Genomic DNA, 18,340 nt, shown 5'->3' on the forward strand with positions numbered 1-18,340 from the left:
GTTTTGCGGAAATTATACCTTTCAATTATTACATGCAGCAGAAGGGAGCAAATATTACCCAAGAGGGGACAGAACCAAAAGAAACGTAACAATAGAATCAGGTAAGTACACCTTTTCCAAGTGACGTATTTAAACTAACCTTTGTAACTTAGTGTTACTTAGTTTTCAGCAGTAATTGCCTACATAGTTTCAGCCACAACATAATAAAGTAACAAGGATCGACCAAGTCAGCATCTAATTTCAGTACAATTCTACTCATAAGCTGTTATTGGTGTGATTGATTTTCCTGATGGATTAAGATAAACTGAAAATAACCCTAACTCTCAGCCATTGTTACCAAGCTAACATGACAGCAGACCTGCTAGTGTGCGAATGTATGGATGTTAACAGTTTCACGCCTGCCAATGAGAGCAGGTGGCCAGCTTTTTACTTGTTCCCACTGACCTATTGGGTATGTAACAGCTGGAAACACAACTGACTACACAACTAACCATCTGCTAGGTCATACTGTATTTCCAGTGTAAAAACAACATTGCACCCTATTGCAAGATTAGCACTTCTAAGTATTTACACATGAGCCAAATTCTGGTATTTGTGTCCCCTTAACTCCCGTAAATCCAAATATAGTCCCATATAAAAGAATAAATGTCCACGTTCTTAAAAGGAACAGAAAAAGAATTAGGATTGGTCCCTTATTCCTTGTTAGTGCGCTTTCAATGTCAGAGATTGGGGCCAAAATACCCAAAAATCACATTCCAAAGTTCATCTGAAGCTAACGTGAGGCTTCAGTAGTCAAATAAAGTGGGTATCCTGCAAAGTTAAAGTCGGTTTAGTACAAAATCCCTTCTCTGTGTCTCTGTCTCTGACTCTGCTTTAGATGAAGTTTTGAATATACCTCCATCGCTTACAATGAAAGTGCATTAGGAAGGGATCTCTTCATGGCCAGTGTGAACAGGAGGAAAGAAAGACTTTTAAAAAAACCTTAACTTAATGTGAAGTATGGCTCCGAGATACTCAGTTAAGTAGTCCCTGAAACACAGTTGGCCCGGTCTCCCTTTTTACTACTGTATTTACTACTGTTCAAGCTCTATCTATTTTAAGACACTGGTTTGTTTAATGTGGCATACATGTTAAGCTCCTTGTATTTGAAAGTTTACGCAACGAACATGATCCTTTTTCAGTGAGTCACTTTAATTGCAAGTCATTAATGCAAACCTCTAATCTAAATGCGTCTGTGGAGGTACCGTACCTTTCTGTTTACTGTATTTTATTCTTTTATCAAAAGTTGGATGGCATGTCCTTGACCACTTGTAAACGTGCTCTCTTTGGTTTGTTGCTGCTGTATGGTTTTATTTGACACACTGAAATAATCCACTTAGCGGCCACCGGGCAGCAGCATTGATCTGCAGTTAAACCCACCACCTTAGCAGCTTCATCCGATATCCACTTTACTCACAGTGTAGTTATAATCTTCCTCTCTATAATCCCATTGATTTAATCCACCCAGGCTGCATGAAGGGATTTGAAGACGCCGCATGTCCATGACAGGCAGGTCGTGTTAGTCTCATTAAAAGAGACATTTTTCATGTACCAAAAAACATCTTAATCCACTTCAGGGAGTGGAGCTGTTACTTTTAGAGCTGCTCAGGACCTGAATAATTGGTTGGTAGCTTTGAAAAGAGAGTATAAAATAACGTTGAGTTTGAGCTAGGCCTAGGCACTGCTTACTATGACAGTGTATTGCAGCCACCATGACAAAACAAAAAAAAAGTTTGCTTAGTTTCTCATTATAACGATATGATATACCGCTATGAACACTTCATATTATTCAGGTTATTATGACATAGTTTTCTGTTATTACCAGATAGCAAATGATTCAGTTTTTTTTTTTTACAAGAAACCTTTCTTGTTGTAACAACATCACTTTATTCTGTTATGTCACAAAACCCCCCAAACCCCTAATTAGTTTCCTCTGGAGGGGTGTTTAACAGTGGATGAAAGTAAGAACAGGAACAGAGGAACTCAAACCAGCAGAGAAGCTACAAAAGTGCTGAAAGCTGCAGATAAATATTATCTCAAAAGAAAATCATAATAATACTAAATGAGTAAAACGGCACTGCTTCTCTCTCATTGCCTACACATCCACAAGTCAGTCAGGGGTTTACTGGGGTTTGTTTCTGGTCCTCTCGGCGTTATCCACGCCTGGTACATACGAGGGACATGATGCAGCTTGGACGACATGACTTTGTATTATTCAGTCGCAGGCCAACACCAGGTGGAAGCTGTTAAAAGTCAGATATTGATATTACATATTGAAAATTGAAATAAAGTTTACACGCTACAGCTAAGAGCAAAATGCGCTCTGTGGTATGTGCGATGACCTTTCTTACAAAAGTGAAATGAATGCGTTTTGTAATGTTTGGTAGTTATTCTTCACCACGTTTTCGCGTGTAAATAGAAATATCCTCACCTACCTCTTGAATTAACTTGCCGCCTGAAGTTTACGAGGAGCCTTGAAAGTAGCATTTTTGCCGGACACGCGCTAGTGCCCGACCGTTATCTTGACTTTACGTTAAAAGGTTAAAACTGACAGTCACCCCCCCCCTCAGCTGATGGTCCACACACACACACACACACACCAGCGAGGAAGTTACCGGTAGTCACTGTCATATTCGCATAAATTAGCCAAATATTCAACTCTTGACCACTGACCTAGCATGCCTTGTCAGTAGAGGTTGGCTGTCGCTGCAGGGAAATCCCTAACTAGCTAAAACTAGCTAATTGCCGTCAGTTACGTTAATATATTAACTAGCAGGTAAGGAAGGTTAGCTTAACGTCACCTGCTAACTTAATGTGTTGTTTTAGCTTTGTGTTAGCTAGTTAGCCCAGAACTAACTACCTGCATTAATGCTGAGTTGACTAATTGAATGGAGGTAAAGGTGGTTTGATAACATTACTGTATATTCAGCTAACTCATGTCAAACCTAGCTTTATATTATTAACATTAAGACATATGAGAAACAAAACATATGAGTATAGAATACGCTATATGGGCCTATTTTAGCTGAAACTATACCGAAGCAGTTATTCAGTTGTCTAATTTAATGTCACATTTGCAGTAACAGCATGTCGCAATGAAAGAAGCAACACCAATGGCAGGAAAACTGATTCCACCGACATTAATCAAGAGGGCAGTGAACGGCAACACAGGCCCCAAACAGACAACATCCGGAGAGGTAAGAATAGCGGCGGGTAGCCTCCCAGCAGGAGCCTAGTCCATCATTTACAAGAAAAATATGTTTTTCAAAGAGCAAGTGCCAGAGTCCCTCCAATTGAGTATTTTAAGTCAAGTTAAGTAAAAAGTAAATGTACAATGATATGGTTAAAGGAGAGTTTGTGCTGCAAATGGTACAGAACTTTTACAGCCTTTGTATTATTGAGATTTCACTTGTTGTCAGATAAATCTACTTTTCAACGTGTAAATAATGTTTTAGTGCAATCTGTCTTTCCCCCCATTGTAATAGATGGAACATACACCTGCAAATCAAGACAGATCTCCCTCCAAGCCGTCCACTTTGGGGTCAGCAGATTTATTCGAGGCTTCAACTGCAAGTATGTGCAACGTCGTACGTAAGTTTTGCTGGAAAATTGCGTTTCAGACTTAAAAAAAAGATACAGTGCTGTAAGGCTTTGTTCAGGCATTATTTCTTCTCAAAACAGTTAATGCCAAAACAAATGAAAGCAGCAGCAAACAAACACTTTCACTCTGCTAACAACGTGAGCTCACAGCGAGTCAGAATGAAGTGAACCCTCAACTAAGAGAGAAGTTCAAAGTGTCCCGTACACAGTGTTGTTCAGTCACATGAATAAAATATTGGAAAATGATGAACTGAAATCAAATTGCAATTTAGTTTTTGCCATCGAGGGGGAAATCTGCAGCATCCCTCCTTTTTGTTTTGCTCTTTGGCACAGGTAGCAGTCGAGAGGTCAGCACGCTGATGTCAAAATTTGCTGAAGTGTTAAGGTAGGTGATATTTAAACAGCTAGATTACACTTTGCAAAGTTTCCATCCGTAGTTGCTTGATATACTCTTGAGTTGTGAGCTTTCCAAATGATGCCAATGAAACATTAAGGAAGTGCAGGAAAATGCACGCCTATTCTACTTTAGTCAAGTTTCTTTCAGTTGTCCTACAGGATTCCTCTGAAACAAGTGATCTCAAAGCAAGGCTCACCTTTGCTTGCTAACATTGTATGCTAACATGCTAAATGTTCACGTGTGAGCATGTTAATCACATGAATACGCAATTCTTCACGTGGTTTAGCCTTGTGATTGTTGCTGCCACAAAATGATTTGCTTCACACTTGACGTGTGTTTGTCACTGAGACCACCCAAGGGCTCAGTGACAATGATCTTCAGCATTGCGCGGACAAGGTGTCAATATTTTTGATACTTTTCATCGCACAATTTTTAATCGATTAAGCACTGACACACGTCATACCGTCACAGTCGCACTACTAATGTCAGTATTCATGCTTTGCTGCAGTGAGAGAGCTGCGGCAGATACCTCGCAGATGAAGGAGCTGCAGGGCGTTTTGACAGAAACTCAAAACCTCAAGTCTTGCCTAAAAGAGAAGAAAGCCCACCTGAGAGAAACATTGGCTCTAATTTCTGATAAACTGCAGGGTTAAGTCTGCTGCATGGACGGTCACCTGCGCGATGAAGCAGATCTGTTTATTCTATGGAGGAATGGTTTTCTTTTGTGAACAGCTTTGTTCATGCACTGCACATGTGCCTTCTGCAGTTCCTGTGTTAACTATTAATAGATTATTTTGACTATGAAATAAACTAATATATGTTAACTGTTATGAGTTGAGTTATGAGTTTTACTAAAAAGTCATTTTGAATGGGATATTATTTATTCGTCCTCAAATCTCAACACATATCACAATTTCACTTTTGATTCTTCATACTTTAATCTTGTGATGGAGCCTCAATATAACTGACTAAATGCCATTATTTTAGTACGAAATGAAAGTTCAGTATGCACAAAAGTGTTTATTACTGTTTACAAAGAATTAAATTGCCCAATGTTGTCATTGTTGTTAGCTTAGAGAAAGCTTTGTTGTATTCCCATGTTTCTTTCTTGCGTTGTAAATGGTGTTGAAGCAGACGGCTGGCCAGCAGAGGGCGCAAGCGTGTCACACTCGGATTCCTAAATTGACATTAACAACTACTTTTAAATATTTAGAACTCATAATATAGTGGAGTTGGTGTTTGATTTATCAGTGACTGAAATGTATAGTTTCTATAGAATGAAATTACTATGCAAAGCATTCCAACTGCATCAATACAATGGCTTTCTACAATATTCTACAACGGCTATTGTAGAAATTGTATCTGCGGTTGTGTTGAATAATGTCCACCTTTAGTTTGCTCGGAAAATATTTCTCATGAAAACAATTATTTCAACGAGGAAATGAGTGCACATAGACTGGATGTTAAAGTACCTCTTTTTATTTTGAGAGTATTCACAGTTTTTCAGTAGTGTATTTCAAAATGTACATTTCCATGTAGTCATACAATAGTCATTCATTAAATTAACAGAGCTCTCTGCAACATGCGGGCCCTGTGCCAAAGCGTGCGTTTGCTTATCAGTTTTATCAGTTTCTGGTCCTAGGATGCCATAAAAAGAGTCTTCGCTGAACTTGATCTGAACCTGTACATTTTCTGTCGCGTAAAAATGGTTATTGCAATCACAGTGTGTGTATAGAATAGCAGGAATTGCATTTGAAAAAAAACACAGAAATTGTCTGCTCCCCCCCCCCCCTACAGTCCTTATCTTAAAATGTAAATGTACTTGAATTAAAATATTCAAAACAATGGCTTACATAGAAAAACAAACAAACAAACAATTTATGGCAAGATGTGACTTCAAAATGTTTCTAACACAGTACAACATCAATATAACATCAACAATATCAATAAATGTGAATTTTTTTTTTATTTTTTTTTTTCATTTTTGCTAAGAAATCCAAGAAAACGAAAACTGACTATCTGTGGAATGACCTCTAAATTTGCGCGTGTGACGAGACAAACGAAGCAGACAATATTTACATTGTGTATAACTTCTGCCACGACTTCTATCTATCCATGTGCCGTCAGAGGTGTCATTTATTTCCTCCTCACGCGTCTATGCCGTGGCATTGAACATCCCGTGGAAACCGTAGGGGATGTTGACAGGCACCGCAGCCCTGCCCAGCTCCTCGAACGTTTTGGCATCTAAAACCAGGAGGAACGTACTCTTGTCCTGGAAGGAGATGACAGGGAAAAAATACTTAGTGTTTAAAGCTTTCCAGAAGTTACGGAGATGAGAAGTTTATTGAACAAATTTTGCACACACAACACTTGACATATTTAAGCACCAAAATGTGCTTTGGTAAACTTAAAGGCACACTCTTTAGTTTTGGTATAGCACCTCCAAATCAAATAACCACTGCTGATGTTTTGAGAATCGACTGTGATTGTGTGATTGTGAAATTTGGGGATTTGGAGCCTCTAGCTAAATCATGACGTGTATCAAAACGAAAAAGGTACTGTGATCTGTAGTGTGTTTAAAAGCAAGTGGAGAAGTGTCATGTTGTTGACATCACAAAATGAGAAATTGATTTCCTTTGTCTGATGTGCAGTCCCTTGTCCTGAAAAACCTTTGACTGACCTTATTCGGAGTGATGACCACCGACAAGACAACACCATCGTCCTCCTCTGTGGCATTAGGAGAAGGTACGAAGACTGGTTCGGAGGGATAAAGACCAGGTTGTTCCCACACCTGTGAGAAAATACAGTTGTTACTCATGAGTTCAAGTTTGCCGCAGTCTTGCTGTTATCATAGTTGACTTTTCTTCAAATCTTAAGGAACATTTTTTCATGCAAATTGCCATCGTTCACACCTGAAAATGATTGATTTTTGTTGCACTGGTTGTTCTTTGACTTGAGGTTAGAATTGACTTCCCTTTTATTTGCTACAATATTACAGCACAACACACATTTAAGGCTACGTGCGTCACTAAATGAAGTTGCTCGTGCCGTGCCGTAACAGCTGGAAACAAATTCAAACTCACCTTCATGTGTTTTCCGTGGAGGTCCATCTTGATCAGTGTGTCTCCTACAAGATGTCTGAAGCCGCAGCCGTAGAAGTAGCGGTAGGAGCGGGTGTTGTACTTGTTGTAGTTGATCTGAGGGAACTCCAGACCTCCGTATTGATGAAGATCCTCTCCGTGGAGGTCCTCGTGGGTGCAGAAGACCTGCAGAGAGAAAAAAGCAACGTGGGTAATGAGACTCATAAGTCTTATTCCTGTTTGTGGGTATCAAACATAATTCTAATAGTTGGGATGTTTTACAGAACATTAAGTTAATATAAATACTCTAAAACATTTGAGTTCCTGCATAATACAAAGAAGCAGTGAACAAATAAAGAAGGTTCAGTTTAAGATACTGTGAAATACTTTATATTATATTTGTAAATGATTATTGATACTTACGTGGAGTATGACAGATGTGAAAAAGTATGATCAAATTAAAAGCTGTTGAATCATTTAAACGCTATTCAGTCTTCACTTAACTAATGTTCTTTTGTTCTATCACCAGGAATCCACCCCCCCCCCCCTCCCTTTTTTTCCTACGCTTGACACAAAAATGAGTTTCGCAATTTCCTATGTGTTGATACATGTAGATCATGTTGGCTGCCCACCTTGCTCTTGGCAATTCTTATGCAAGACGCTGTGCTGTTGGGCAGGTTGTTCAGGTTCTGTTCGTAGGGTGCATCATGGTCCACATTGAGAGGCAGAACGAAACGACGTGGGAAGACTCTGCACAAGGTGTTGTACACCTGATGGGACAAGATGAACATCTTCTCAGCCTCAACGAACCAGCTGTTCAGCTGAACCAAAAGCAACTTAAGCACTCCACTTCAATGGCACACGTTCGCACGGAAGTCGTGAGACATACAACTTGACCTGATTACCTCATCAAGAGCTTCTCCAGACTTGCGCAGGTTCTGGACGTTGTAGTTAGTGATTGCCTGGCCGTCATCGGAAGCACACATATCTATGATCAAGAAGCCGCCCTCCTCGTATGCATTGATCTGATGGAAGGTTGACAGCGGCTTGGCAAGGTACTTGGTGGAGCTTACCTAGAGCACACGCAGGAGGATGAAAGCAACCCGTGTTTGTTTAATGTACAGTTCAAGCAGAGTGAATGGACTACACTATGGTTGCACTCTTTTAGGGAGCTCATGGTAGGTGCTAGGGCCTTACCTTCCCTGTCTGCTTGTGGATCAGGTGGAAGATAGTGTTGAGTTTCGGGTCCCAGAGAAAGCCGTCACTGATGCTCTTCCCTCTCAGCTTGCCTGTCACGATCTTCAACAGGTCCATCTTGATGGGCTGCTCAATGAACACCACGTAGTTCTCAGACATTGCTGCAAAGGATCGAGAAGATGACATTAGTTTCTGTTTGACCGGTCCAAATTTTCTCTCCGCATACCAATTCCAGTATCCGCCAATACCTAGTCCCAATCCGATACCAATGCTTTTATTATTCCGCAATTCGAAATCTGTGTACCTGTCTACATGGTACTCACTGAGATCATTCTAGAGCTGAGACCCTACGTTGATTAATCATGCTACCACATTGATGAGATTGACCATATATTGGTCTTGTCTGGCCAATACCTAGTCCACTTAATAAGGTCAATGTATGCGTTGACAAACGATCCGGAGTATCGGAGCAGTGGATCCTTAGGGGAAACCTTTGCTGACATCTTGGTAGAATACACATGAAGATTGAATCCAACTCCTTTAAACTGATCTACAGTCAAGGCTCAAGGGTGAAAGCACCCGCACCTTGATGTGAGTGTGAGAGCTTTTGCTCACCAAAGCTGTGGTAGTAGGATGGTTTGGTCTTGTCCACTGAGGGAATAGAGCACAGCACTGTGGCCCCCTCCAGGGTATCCCCATCTGTTGTCTTGGTGGGCGGCACTCGGATGATGTTGTAGTAAGCTCCTGTCGGCACAGACACCATTAGCTTCTTGCTAAAGGTACACTTTCCTCTTAATATACAGACATCCTATGATGTGCTGTGCCAACAAACTGATTTGAGGGTTTCTGTAATACCTTTAGTGGTGTAGGAGTTCCCCATGTTGTACGTCGTTCCATCAGGCTCAGTGTGAGGGTGTGCGGTCGCTCCGTTCACAGCAATGAATTTGCTCCAGTCCACCTGTTAGGCACAAATGCATGAGCGACTTACACTCACACACACTTTCTATTTTCTGAATGTGTCCAGCAGCTAATCATACAATAAGGAGTGACAGTGGCCTGCAAGCCGTTTATGACTTGCCTCAGCTATCATGTGTAAAGCACTCAAGTCAATAAAACTGCTGCACACAGATATGTGTCGGCAGATTTATCAGCTACAGACAGTGGTGGAGGAAGTATTCAGATCCTTTAAGTAAAGGTACTAACACCACACTGTGAAAAATACTCCACTACAAGTAAAAGTCCTGCATTCAAAACTGCTTAAGTAAAACTATGTAAGTATTATCAGCAACGTGTACTTAAAGTACTCATTACGCAGAAAAGAAAGGTCAGTGTTTTACTATTAATACATGTTGTTTCTGGATTAATATTACTGCTGCATTAATGTGTATGTTGCATTTCACTGCCGTAGATGTTTGTTCTACTTTGCATACAGTTGGGTCATCATATGTTTGTAGCGTCTCTCCCCTAGTTTTCAGCTTTGTGACGATGCATTTTCCAGCTAATCCAAGGGTGTTTTTGTTTTTTGTTTTTTTAAAAAAAAAAAGGTTATTTAGCTTAATTAAGAAGGAGGAGGGTTTTTTCTTTTCTCAACCCATAAAGGAAAAACTCCATCCTTCAGTTTATCAGAAAAATTCAAATTCAAAATCACCAAAGTTGGACATACATGGATTTCACTGGACAGGAAGGGAATGAAAAAATTGTAATCCAAAAAGTAACTAGTAACTAAAGCTGTCAGAGAAATGTAGTGCAGTACAATATTTGCCTCTGAGATGGAGTGGAGTAGAAGTATAAAGTTGCGTGAAAAGGAAATAAGTATTCCACCGCCGACTACAACTACACGTCTTACAACTTACATTCAACGTCGTGTTACCTTTTTGGTTGTCTCTAGTGTGTCCGGGTCCACCTTGTGCATGACATTGGTTTCCGTGCTGACATAATAATCCCCCTTGTAGGTCACAAAGCTCACATTGGCATTATCTGTGGGCTCTAAAGGGGAAGAAGAAGAAGAAGAAGATGCCAAAATTATTCTCATGGTCTGTCTTTCACGTACTTCCAGGCACATGGAAGTAAGCTGTTTAACTGTTCGAGGCAGTTTGCATTCAGCTTTCATCTTATGCGCTTTGTGAACAGAGTCTGGTGAAGCCTGTCCGTGCAGTTTGATGAGATACTCACTTGGTAATTCGAATCTTGACAGGAAGCGCTGGAAGAAGTTTTTACAGGGGTCTGGCATGGTGATGGTGCCAAACTCTGACACTGTGATGCGGTTGTGCTCCTTGTTGGCCTGGTAACTGTCACTGGATAGGAAGCGGCTTTTGTAAGTCACCTGACCGTTGGATATTTTGAACTGGTGCAGGAGAGCCATGCCGTCAAACCAGTGGTTGAACCTGATGAGAATGGGGAAACAGGAGAAAGGAGTCAGCTCTGTGATGCAGTGGCCGCAGTAGCTGGATCAACACGTTAAGATGCTATACCCACTTGTGGTTCCCAATCTCGAATTTCCCGGGCCCGTTTCTCAAGAAGCTCCCGTTGATCCATTCTGGGATTTTGCCAGTGATGTTGGTGCTGATGGGCTCGGGGGTGTCCTCCACTGAGCTCACGATCTTCTCAATGCAAGGCAGGCCGTGCACATCAGTGAAGTGGTTGATGTCCTTCCTGGACTTGGATTTTTTGAGTGCTATGGAAAAAAAGATAGCAGACTTAAGTGCAAACCAGAGTCACATTTGCTACAAATCACACAGGAGGACATTTAAATCACTTAACAAATGAACTGAAGGTAAATTGTGCATAGCTGGTAGAATCAAATGTTTACCTCGGGCGTTGCTCTGTTCATGTGTGATGGTGTCCATGGCTGTAGCTTTGTCTCTTGGCTATGTAGCGGAGTCAAGGGCCTGCACACTCCTCCTGTGGTTCTGCTGTTTCTCCAAAACTGGCACTCAGCTTTATACTGTCTTCCTGGCTGTGACGCTGCCTCGAAACAGTCAGATAAGTAGGCGAGCAGACAGTAATTTCATGCTTGTGTAAGACTCTCCAAAACCAAAGAAGTACTTTATCATCCCAAGATAATACAAGTGGTAACTTATTTACAGAGATAATCACTTGATCTCACTGACAAGTCGCAACATCACCGTGGCAGCATTCATCATTCTTCGCAAGTAGGTCTTTAGTCCAAATGGTCATTTGTACAGTAATATAAATACACTTTACAGATGATATAGTTTGTCATGCTAAATGTGCAGTGATGGAGAAAGCCGGAGGGACGTTTTGTAGACGCACACAATTGGCCTGCTTGTATCTTTGTTTTTGCAAACTTCTATTTCTGGAATAGTTGAAGCATCTGGGAATGTTTTCTTTCTATGTGAGAGTTTCCTTTTTGGGTTCATGTGGAGTGCTAGCATAAATACCTCAGCCTGATATCTGCGTGTCACACTGTAAATTTCACCAACGTACAGAATATCCCCCATAAAGAAGGGCAGTAAGTATTTTATGGTTTCTGGAGAGGTGGTTATGTAGAGATGTGCAGGTCAGGTGGACTGCAGAATCTAAAAAGGTAGTAATCAGTCGACCATGAAGTCAGGGCCAGGCAAGTGACTCCGCTTGATATGCAGATTTCTTAATTGGCTTATTTCTTAATAAAACAATACGTTAAATAGGTCTGAAATATGCGATTGTTTCTAAATACTCAATTTACACCTCTATTATTCTTGAGGACCAACAGAGCACACTGACTGAGCTTTATCAACTCCCACTTTGTGTTATCTGTATTGGCATAAATGAACATTGTTCAACGTCGTGTGCAGCATGGGTGAAACCCAGGGCACATGGAAGTGGAAGCAGTCAAGCGTCTGCTCTCTTATACTCCCTCTATTAAAACTAGGGAAAGCCCTGGATAGAGTCCATGATAATGGTAATAATGATAATAATAATGATGATGTAGTTCCATTGTATTAATGTGAATACTTCCAAAATGTACAGCTCTAAATATCAGGGTTTCCTGCAGTGTTTTCTAGTGGAGGTGCGCCACCTTGCCGCAAACCAAGACCACCTCTACCGACATCGTACAAATTAAATACATTTTAATGAAATATATTATTTTAACCTTCAGGGAAAAAGGAGCAGATGCGCTATTTTAACACAGCAAAGGCCACTAACAATAAATCAATTAAGCTACTAACGATGCTTCCGGTCTTTGTGCTAAGCTAAGCTAATCAGCTGCTGGCTGTAGCCTTATATTAAACCTACAGATGTGAGAGTGGTATCCATCTTCATCATCTAACTATCCACAATGAAATAAAGAACAAGTGTGTTTCCCAAAATGTCGTACTATTCTTTTAATGCATCATTTATTCGTTTTATTTAATAGGTTTCCTTCAAACTAAAGTTGGCTTGCCAACGTTCCAGTGTAACTTCCACCGCTCACAGTAGGCTCCAATTTACATCATATACGACAAGGAAACCGACTCCAGGTTTGCAGTTAGACCTGTGTGACTGGGCCCAGTTTCAGGTCCTGTGACAGCACTTCACTGTAGAATATAAATGCTGAAGTCATTGTACCCTACTTCTGCAGCTATTGTGTAACTCAAATAGGAAATTCCCAGAAAAACAACTCATGCCCTGCAGCAATCACATCACTGAGTATAGATTGAACACAATAACAGAAGCATAACTAAGCCATTTAAAGAGTTTACTGTGTCAAAGCTGTGGTGTGCCAACTCTGGAAATCTACCCCAACAATCTGATTTATTGACGGCATTTTGACAATGAGGAAACAGAGATAACAGCTACTGTCCTTTGAAGCAAAGGAGGAACTACTGTGACAGATTCATGGAACACTGGCGAGATTTGGTGACTTGGTCATCGCGGTATACGATGAGCATGAAAGAGAAAGTCCACTACATTGCAGCTATTTTATTGTGTAACCGCTGTTTACAAATGTAAGCCATCTCAGGACATTATGACCCCAAAATTCCCACTTTGGCGTGACGGGGGAACAAAGAGCAGCTTGTGTCTGTTGATCGGAGCTGCAGAATGACAGCTGATGGAAATATCCAGTGAAAAGACAGCTGAAACCACAGCGCCAACAATCAGCTCACTGTTAATGACAAACTGCGATCCATATTTCTGCACACTGCTGTCATAGAGCGCATGTAGTTCATGTTGTTTAGGATCCTTGCAGCCCAACAAAATCTTTCAATAAACTTAATAATAATAATAATTATAATAATAATTAATCCATTTTGGGAACAATGCTAATTTGGTCTCTTTCTGAATGTTAAGTGAGAGGATGGACACCATGTCGAGGAGAACAGGTAGGTTGTTCGAAAATACACTCAGTAAAACTCCCTTTTTAATCTGGTTTGTTTAATCCGTACAATTTCTTTGTCATTACACGCAGCTGCATCGCTTCCCAGAGTCTTGTGAAGACAGTGAGGGTAACTAGCACTGTACAGAATTACTGGGTGGATGGATAAACCGTTGCATTTGCTTTATGTGAAGCCTTATGCTAAGCTAAGCTAAGCTAAGCGCCTCCAACACGAGATTGAGGTCGATCGCCTCATGTCATTCTCGTGAAGAAAGCAGAGAAGTGAAGTGAAGTGAATTTCCCAAAATGCTGAACTGCGTCTTTAAAATAGAAAATGTTGGGAATATCAACCAAAGCCACAGTGATGCATATGAATAATGTAATGAACACTATTCATTGTTGTTACCAGATTGAAATGTTTTTTGAAAAATCATGATACGGTGGTTCAAGGGCAGTTGATTCATTTTATGTAACCTATTTTGTTGTCGGCGTGGACAACTGAAGCAGAAAATAGCAGGAAAGGCCCAGCCACTCTTGCCCCAGAAAAAGTAGCTCTGTGGTGGGGAGCGCTCTGGGCGATATGCTTCACAAAGATCCACTCACACAGACATTCACTTCGGAAACCCATGATGGTAGCTAGGAGTAAACTAAAACAATCCAGATAAAGTTGCCATTATACTGCTCTAAAAAAAAAAAAGTTATTATCCTCAACTCCATGCAGCATTTTCATTTAATATTTGGGGATGGGGATTAAAGGGTGTGATCGGTTTGTTACAGTGATAAGGGGGAGAGTTTGGTGCCATGAGAAAGAACATTCATGTTTTGCATTCTGCTTGTGTCAGCAATGTGGGGTCAGGGCCGAAAAAGTCCACAGTAATGCCTTTGCTCTGGCTGCGGACAACATGTGAAAGGATCGGGGGGTTTTTTGGTATGTCGTATTGTCTTTTTGTATGTTTTTTTTGCACCCTTGACTAAGTTTACTTCTGTTTTGGAGAAAAAAAAGTTAAACTTGGGCAAAAATGAACAAATGACTCCTTTGTTCGGATTTATTTTTGGGCTTGGTATGCACTTGGTACATACTGTTCGAGTCAACACAGACTTTCAAGTCTCAAACATGCTTTCAGGCGCCAGGGCATGGGCTTTTATTTAGGACAAGACCTGAAAGGCCCCAAAATTCAAACTTATTAAGTTCCAAATCACCAAAAGATTTAGACTTAGACTTAAGACTTTATTAATCCCACAGCGGGGAAATTTACACGTCACAGCAGCAAAGACAGAAAGGTGCAGAAACACACAGCAGAACAAGCACCGTGTCGATGAGAATTAGAAGTATGTTTTTTTAAAAAGAAAAAACAATATGCAAATAATAAATACAGATATAAAAAATATGGGGGACAAAAATAAATATATACACGGAAAAATATAAAGTATGTAGAAAATGTGCAGATTTATGTGCAGTTAAACAGTCTTATAGCAGGGGGGTGATGGGAGGTGTTGTCCATGATGGATGTCAGCTTGGCTAACATCCTCCTCTCCCCCACCTCCTCAATGGAGTCCAGCGGGCAGTCCAGAACAGAGCCGGCTCGCCTAATCAGTCTGTTGAGCCCCCTCCTGTCCCTGTCAGTGCTGGATGTTCACCGGTGTGATGCTGGGTGACTTCCTCCTGAAATCCATCATGAGCTCACACCAGCTGACAAAGTCGCTGACGACCTCCATGTATTCCTGGTCGTTCCCCTCAGACACACATCCAACGATGGCAGCGTCGTGTTACACATCCGGTCGACACGGAGCAATATTAGCATTCAGTTTTTGGCCACCTAACAAATCAAAAAGTACAATATTTACTCTCCTTCTAGTCCCGGAAAATAGCTAAATGCTCCGCTATGTTTACATAGTCACTATCTTTGACTGACTGCTGACGGTCTGGTGCTGAGCAGGTCACGCAGTGGGCTCATCAGAGCTTTTTCTGGGTAAATGGCTCCTGCTGGACGGGCGGATGAGTGTAGTTTAGTCACTACAAGTGTTGCCTTTCGCAGTACACATAGTCACTTGATCAGTTGTTCATTTAAAAAAATGAATAGAGCAGCTTTAATGTCTATTTTACACTTCCAGTAAATTGTGGCATACAGCTAAAGCCAGTAAAGACAAAGCTGTTCCACCTGCATGTATCCGTTTTACTTCATATAAATCATTTAATAGATTCAGATTCAGCAGACTCAGTGTGTTTATATGTAAATGACTAGGAGTAAAATGAGCACAAAAAACACGATTTGGAGTTGTACACTTTTCTCAAACCATTTTGAGATCCTGCGCGCGCTGGGACACATCATCTGTGACGTAACCTGGGATGGTCAGGTCTTTCAACATCAGACGCAGCAGGTTGGTGAGATCCCGACTTGTAATTCAAATAATTCACACAAGCAATCCGGCTGTGGCCACCGTCAGTGGCTGGTAACCTGTTGCCGCATGGAGCACCATTTGATGAAAAGACAAAACACAAACTCACTCGTAACCCTGTGACCAACAATGTGAGCTGTCCTTTGTGAGAAAAGATGCACATGGTGTGTTTTTGACCCCTTGACTTTTCAGTGACTCTCCTTACGTTTACGTTTTTTATCTCTTGTGACTGAAGTCAGACAGAGTTTAACCACTGTTTGACAACCCTTCAGAGATTAGAATGTTTCATGATAAGGACGCCTTCACTCTGAACTTGAGAGATAAAGCCGTATTTCATATTGCAGTGAATGATGACAATGTCCATCCAGGTGCCTGAGTACTTTATTATACTGAAAGTACAATCAAAAAGACAGTTTTGGATAAGTAACGGCTTCCTTCGCTGTTATCCTGACTGTCCGCTGTCACGACTGGGCTTACAGTGGCTTGCAAAAGTGTTCAGCCCCCTTGAACTTTTCCACATTTTGTCACGTTACGACCACAAATCTAAATATATTTTATTGGAATTTTATGTGAAAGACCAACACAAAGTGGCACACAATTGTGAAGTAGAAAGAAAATTATATATGATTTAAAAAAGAATTTACAAATAAAAAACTGAAAAGTACGGTGTGCAAAAGTATTCAGCCCCCTTTTCTCTGAGTGTAACCAATTGCCTTCAGAAGTTGCCTGATGATTGCTGAATGATCGAATGTTGACCTAATGACTAAATAGAGTCCACCTGTGTGTAATCTAATCTGAGTACAAATACAGCTGTTCTGTGACGGCCTCAGAGGTTTGTTAAGAGAATATTGGGGAGCAAACAGCATCATGATGTCCAAGGAACACACCAGACAGGTCAGGGATAAAGTTGTGGAGAAGTTTAAAGCAGGGTTAGGCTATAAAAAGATTTCCCAAGCTTTGAACATCTCACGGAGCGCTGTTCAATCCATCACCCGGAAATGGAAATTGTATGGCACAACTGCAAACCTACCAAGACACGGCCGTCCACCTAAACTTACAGGCCGAACAAGGAGAGCACTGATCAGAGATGCAGCCAAGAGGACGAACTGCAGAGATCCACAGCTCAGGTGGGGGAATCTGTCCACAGGACAACTATTAGTCGTGCGCTGCACAAATCTGGCCTTTATGGAAGAGTGGCAAGAAGAAAGCCATTGTTAAAAGAAAACCATAAGAAGTCCCGTTTGCAGTTTGCCAGAAGCCATATGGGAGACACAGCAAACATGTGGAAGAAGGTGCTCTGGTCAGATGAGACCAAAATTGAACTTTTTGGCCTAAATGCAAAACGCTATGTGTGGCGGAAAACTAACACTGCACATCACTCTAAACACACCATCCCCACTGTCAAACATGGTGGTGGCAGCATCATGCTCTGGGGGTGCTTCTCTTCAGCAGGGACAGGGAAGATGGTCAGAGTTGATGGGAAGATGGATGGAGCCAAATACAGGGCAATCTTGGAAGAAAACCTGTTGGAGTCTGCAAAAGACTTGAGACTGGGGCGGAGGTTCACCTTCCAGCAGGACAACGACCCTAAACATAAAGCCAGGGCTACAATGGAATGGTTTAAAACAAAACATATTCATGTGTTAGAATGGCCCAGTCAAAGTCCAGACCTAAATCCAATCGAGAATCTGTGGCAAGATCTGAAAACTGCCGTTCACAAACGCTCTCCATCTAATCTGACTGAGCTTGAGCTGTTTTGCAAGGAAGAATGGGCAAAAATTTCAGTCTCTCGATGTGCAAAGCTGGTAGAGACATACCCCAAAAGACTTGCAGCTGTAATTGCAGCAAAAGGCGGTTCCACAAAGTATTGACTCAGGGGGGCTGAATACTTTTGCACACCGTACTTTTCAGTTTTTTATTTGTAATTTTTTTTTTTAATCATGTATAATTTTCTTTCTACTTCACAATTGTGTGCCACTTTGTGTTGGTCTTTCACATAAAATTCCAATAAAATATATTTCTGTTTGTGGTCGTAACGTGACAAAATGTGGAAAAGTTCAAGGGGGCTGAATACTTTTGCAAGCCACTGTACCTCCTTATTCTAAACAAGGATTTACAGCAGTAATAATTCAGCAAACAGTGCAATTATTATAACCCTAACCCCCCGTCATGTCGATGTGTCCTTGAGCAAGACATTGGACCCTAAGTTGCTCCTGATGAAAGAGACCAGCACCTTGCGTGGCAGCTCGGTGGTTAGCTGTAAAGCACCTTGGCGTTTTAAGGTTGAGTTCCCTCACTGCAAAACCTCTGACTTGGTGGATAACAAGTAGC

The 18,340-nt window shown here is 41.2% G+C and overlaps 1 protein-coding gene across 2 annotated transcripts; it reads right to left on the minus strand.

Annotated features, from left to right (window-relative positions):
• Positions 1-6,164: 6,164 nt before the first annotated feature.
• Positions 6,165-10,970, minus strand: LOC139285002 (carotenoid-cleaving dioxygenase, mitochondrial-like). 2 transcript variants are annotated; one of them, XM_070905421.1, is made up of 11 exons: positions 10,789-10,970; positions 10,486-10,697; positions 10,184-10,299; positions 9,169-9,271; positions 8,929-9,057; positions 8,314-8,474; positions 8,022-8,189; positions 7,749-7,886; positions 7,120-7,302; positions 6,717-6,827; positions 6,192-6,308 (listed from the first exon to the last, which is right to left on the minus strand). In XM_070905421.1, the coding sequence occupies exons 2-11, from the start codon at positions 10,673-10,675 to the stop codon at positions 6,192-6,194; spliced, it is 1,416 nt and encodes a 471-aa protein (XP_070761522.1). In that variant the 5' UTR covers positions 10,676-10,697; positions 10,789-10,970. The 2 variants fall into 2 exon arrangements, with proteins under 2 accessions (XP_070761520.1, XP_070761522.1); XM_070905419.1 differs by lacking the exons at positions 9,169-9,271; positions 10,184-10,299; positions 10,789-10,970 and having other exon boundaries at positions 6,165-6,308; positions 8,929-9,063; positions 10,480-10,690.
• Positions 10,971-18,340: the final 7,370 nt, after the last annotated feature.

This window comes from Enoplosus armatus, chromosome 5 (genome assembly GCF_043641665.1).
Source record: "Enoplosus armatus isolate fEnoArm2 chromosome 5, fEnoArm2.hap1, whole genome shotgun sequence".
Taxonomy (NCBI): Eukaryota; Metazoa; Chordata; class Actinopteri; order Centrarchiformes; family Enoplosidae; genus Enoplosus; species Enoplosus armatus.

What these genes read in the sequence shown, in the direction of transcription:
- LOC139285002 (XM_070905421.1), bottom strand. Translation starts at nt 10,675, where the DNA reads ATGGCTCTCCTGCACCAGTTCAAAATATCCAACGGTCAGGTGACTTAC. An exon ending in TCCACGGAAAACACATGAAG is followed by an intron (nt 6,828 to 7,119) that starts GTGAGTTTGAAT and finishes ATTTTCTCACAG; the next exon opens with GTGTGGGAACAACCTGGTCT. An exon ending in TGGTCATCACTCCGAATAAG is followed by an intron (nt 6,309 to 6,716) that starts GTCAGTCAAAGG and finishes ATCTCCTTCCAG; the next exon opens with GACAAGAGTACGTTCCTCCT.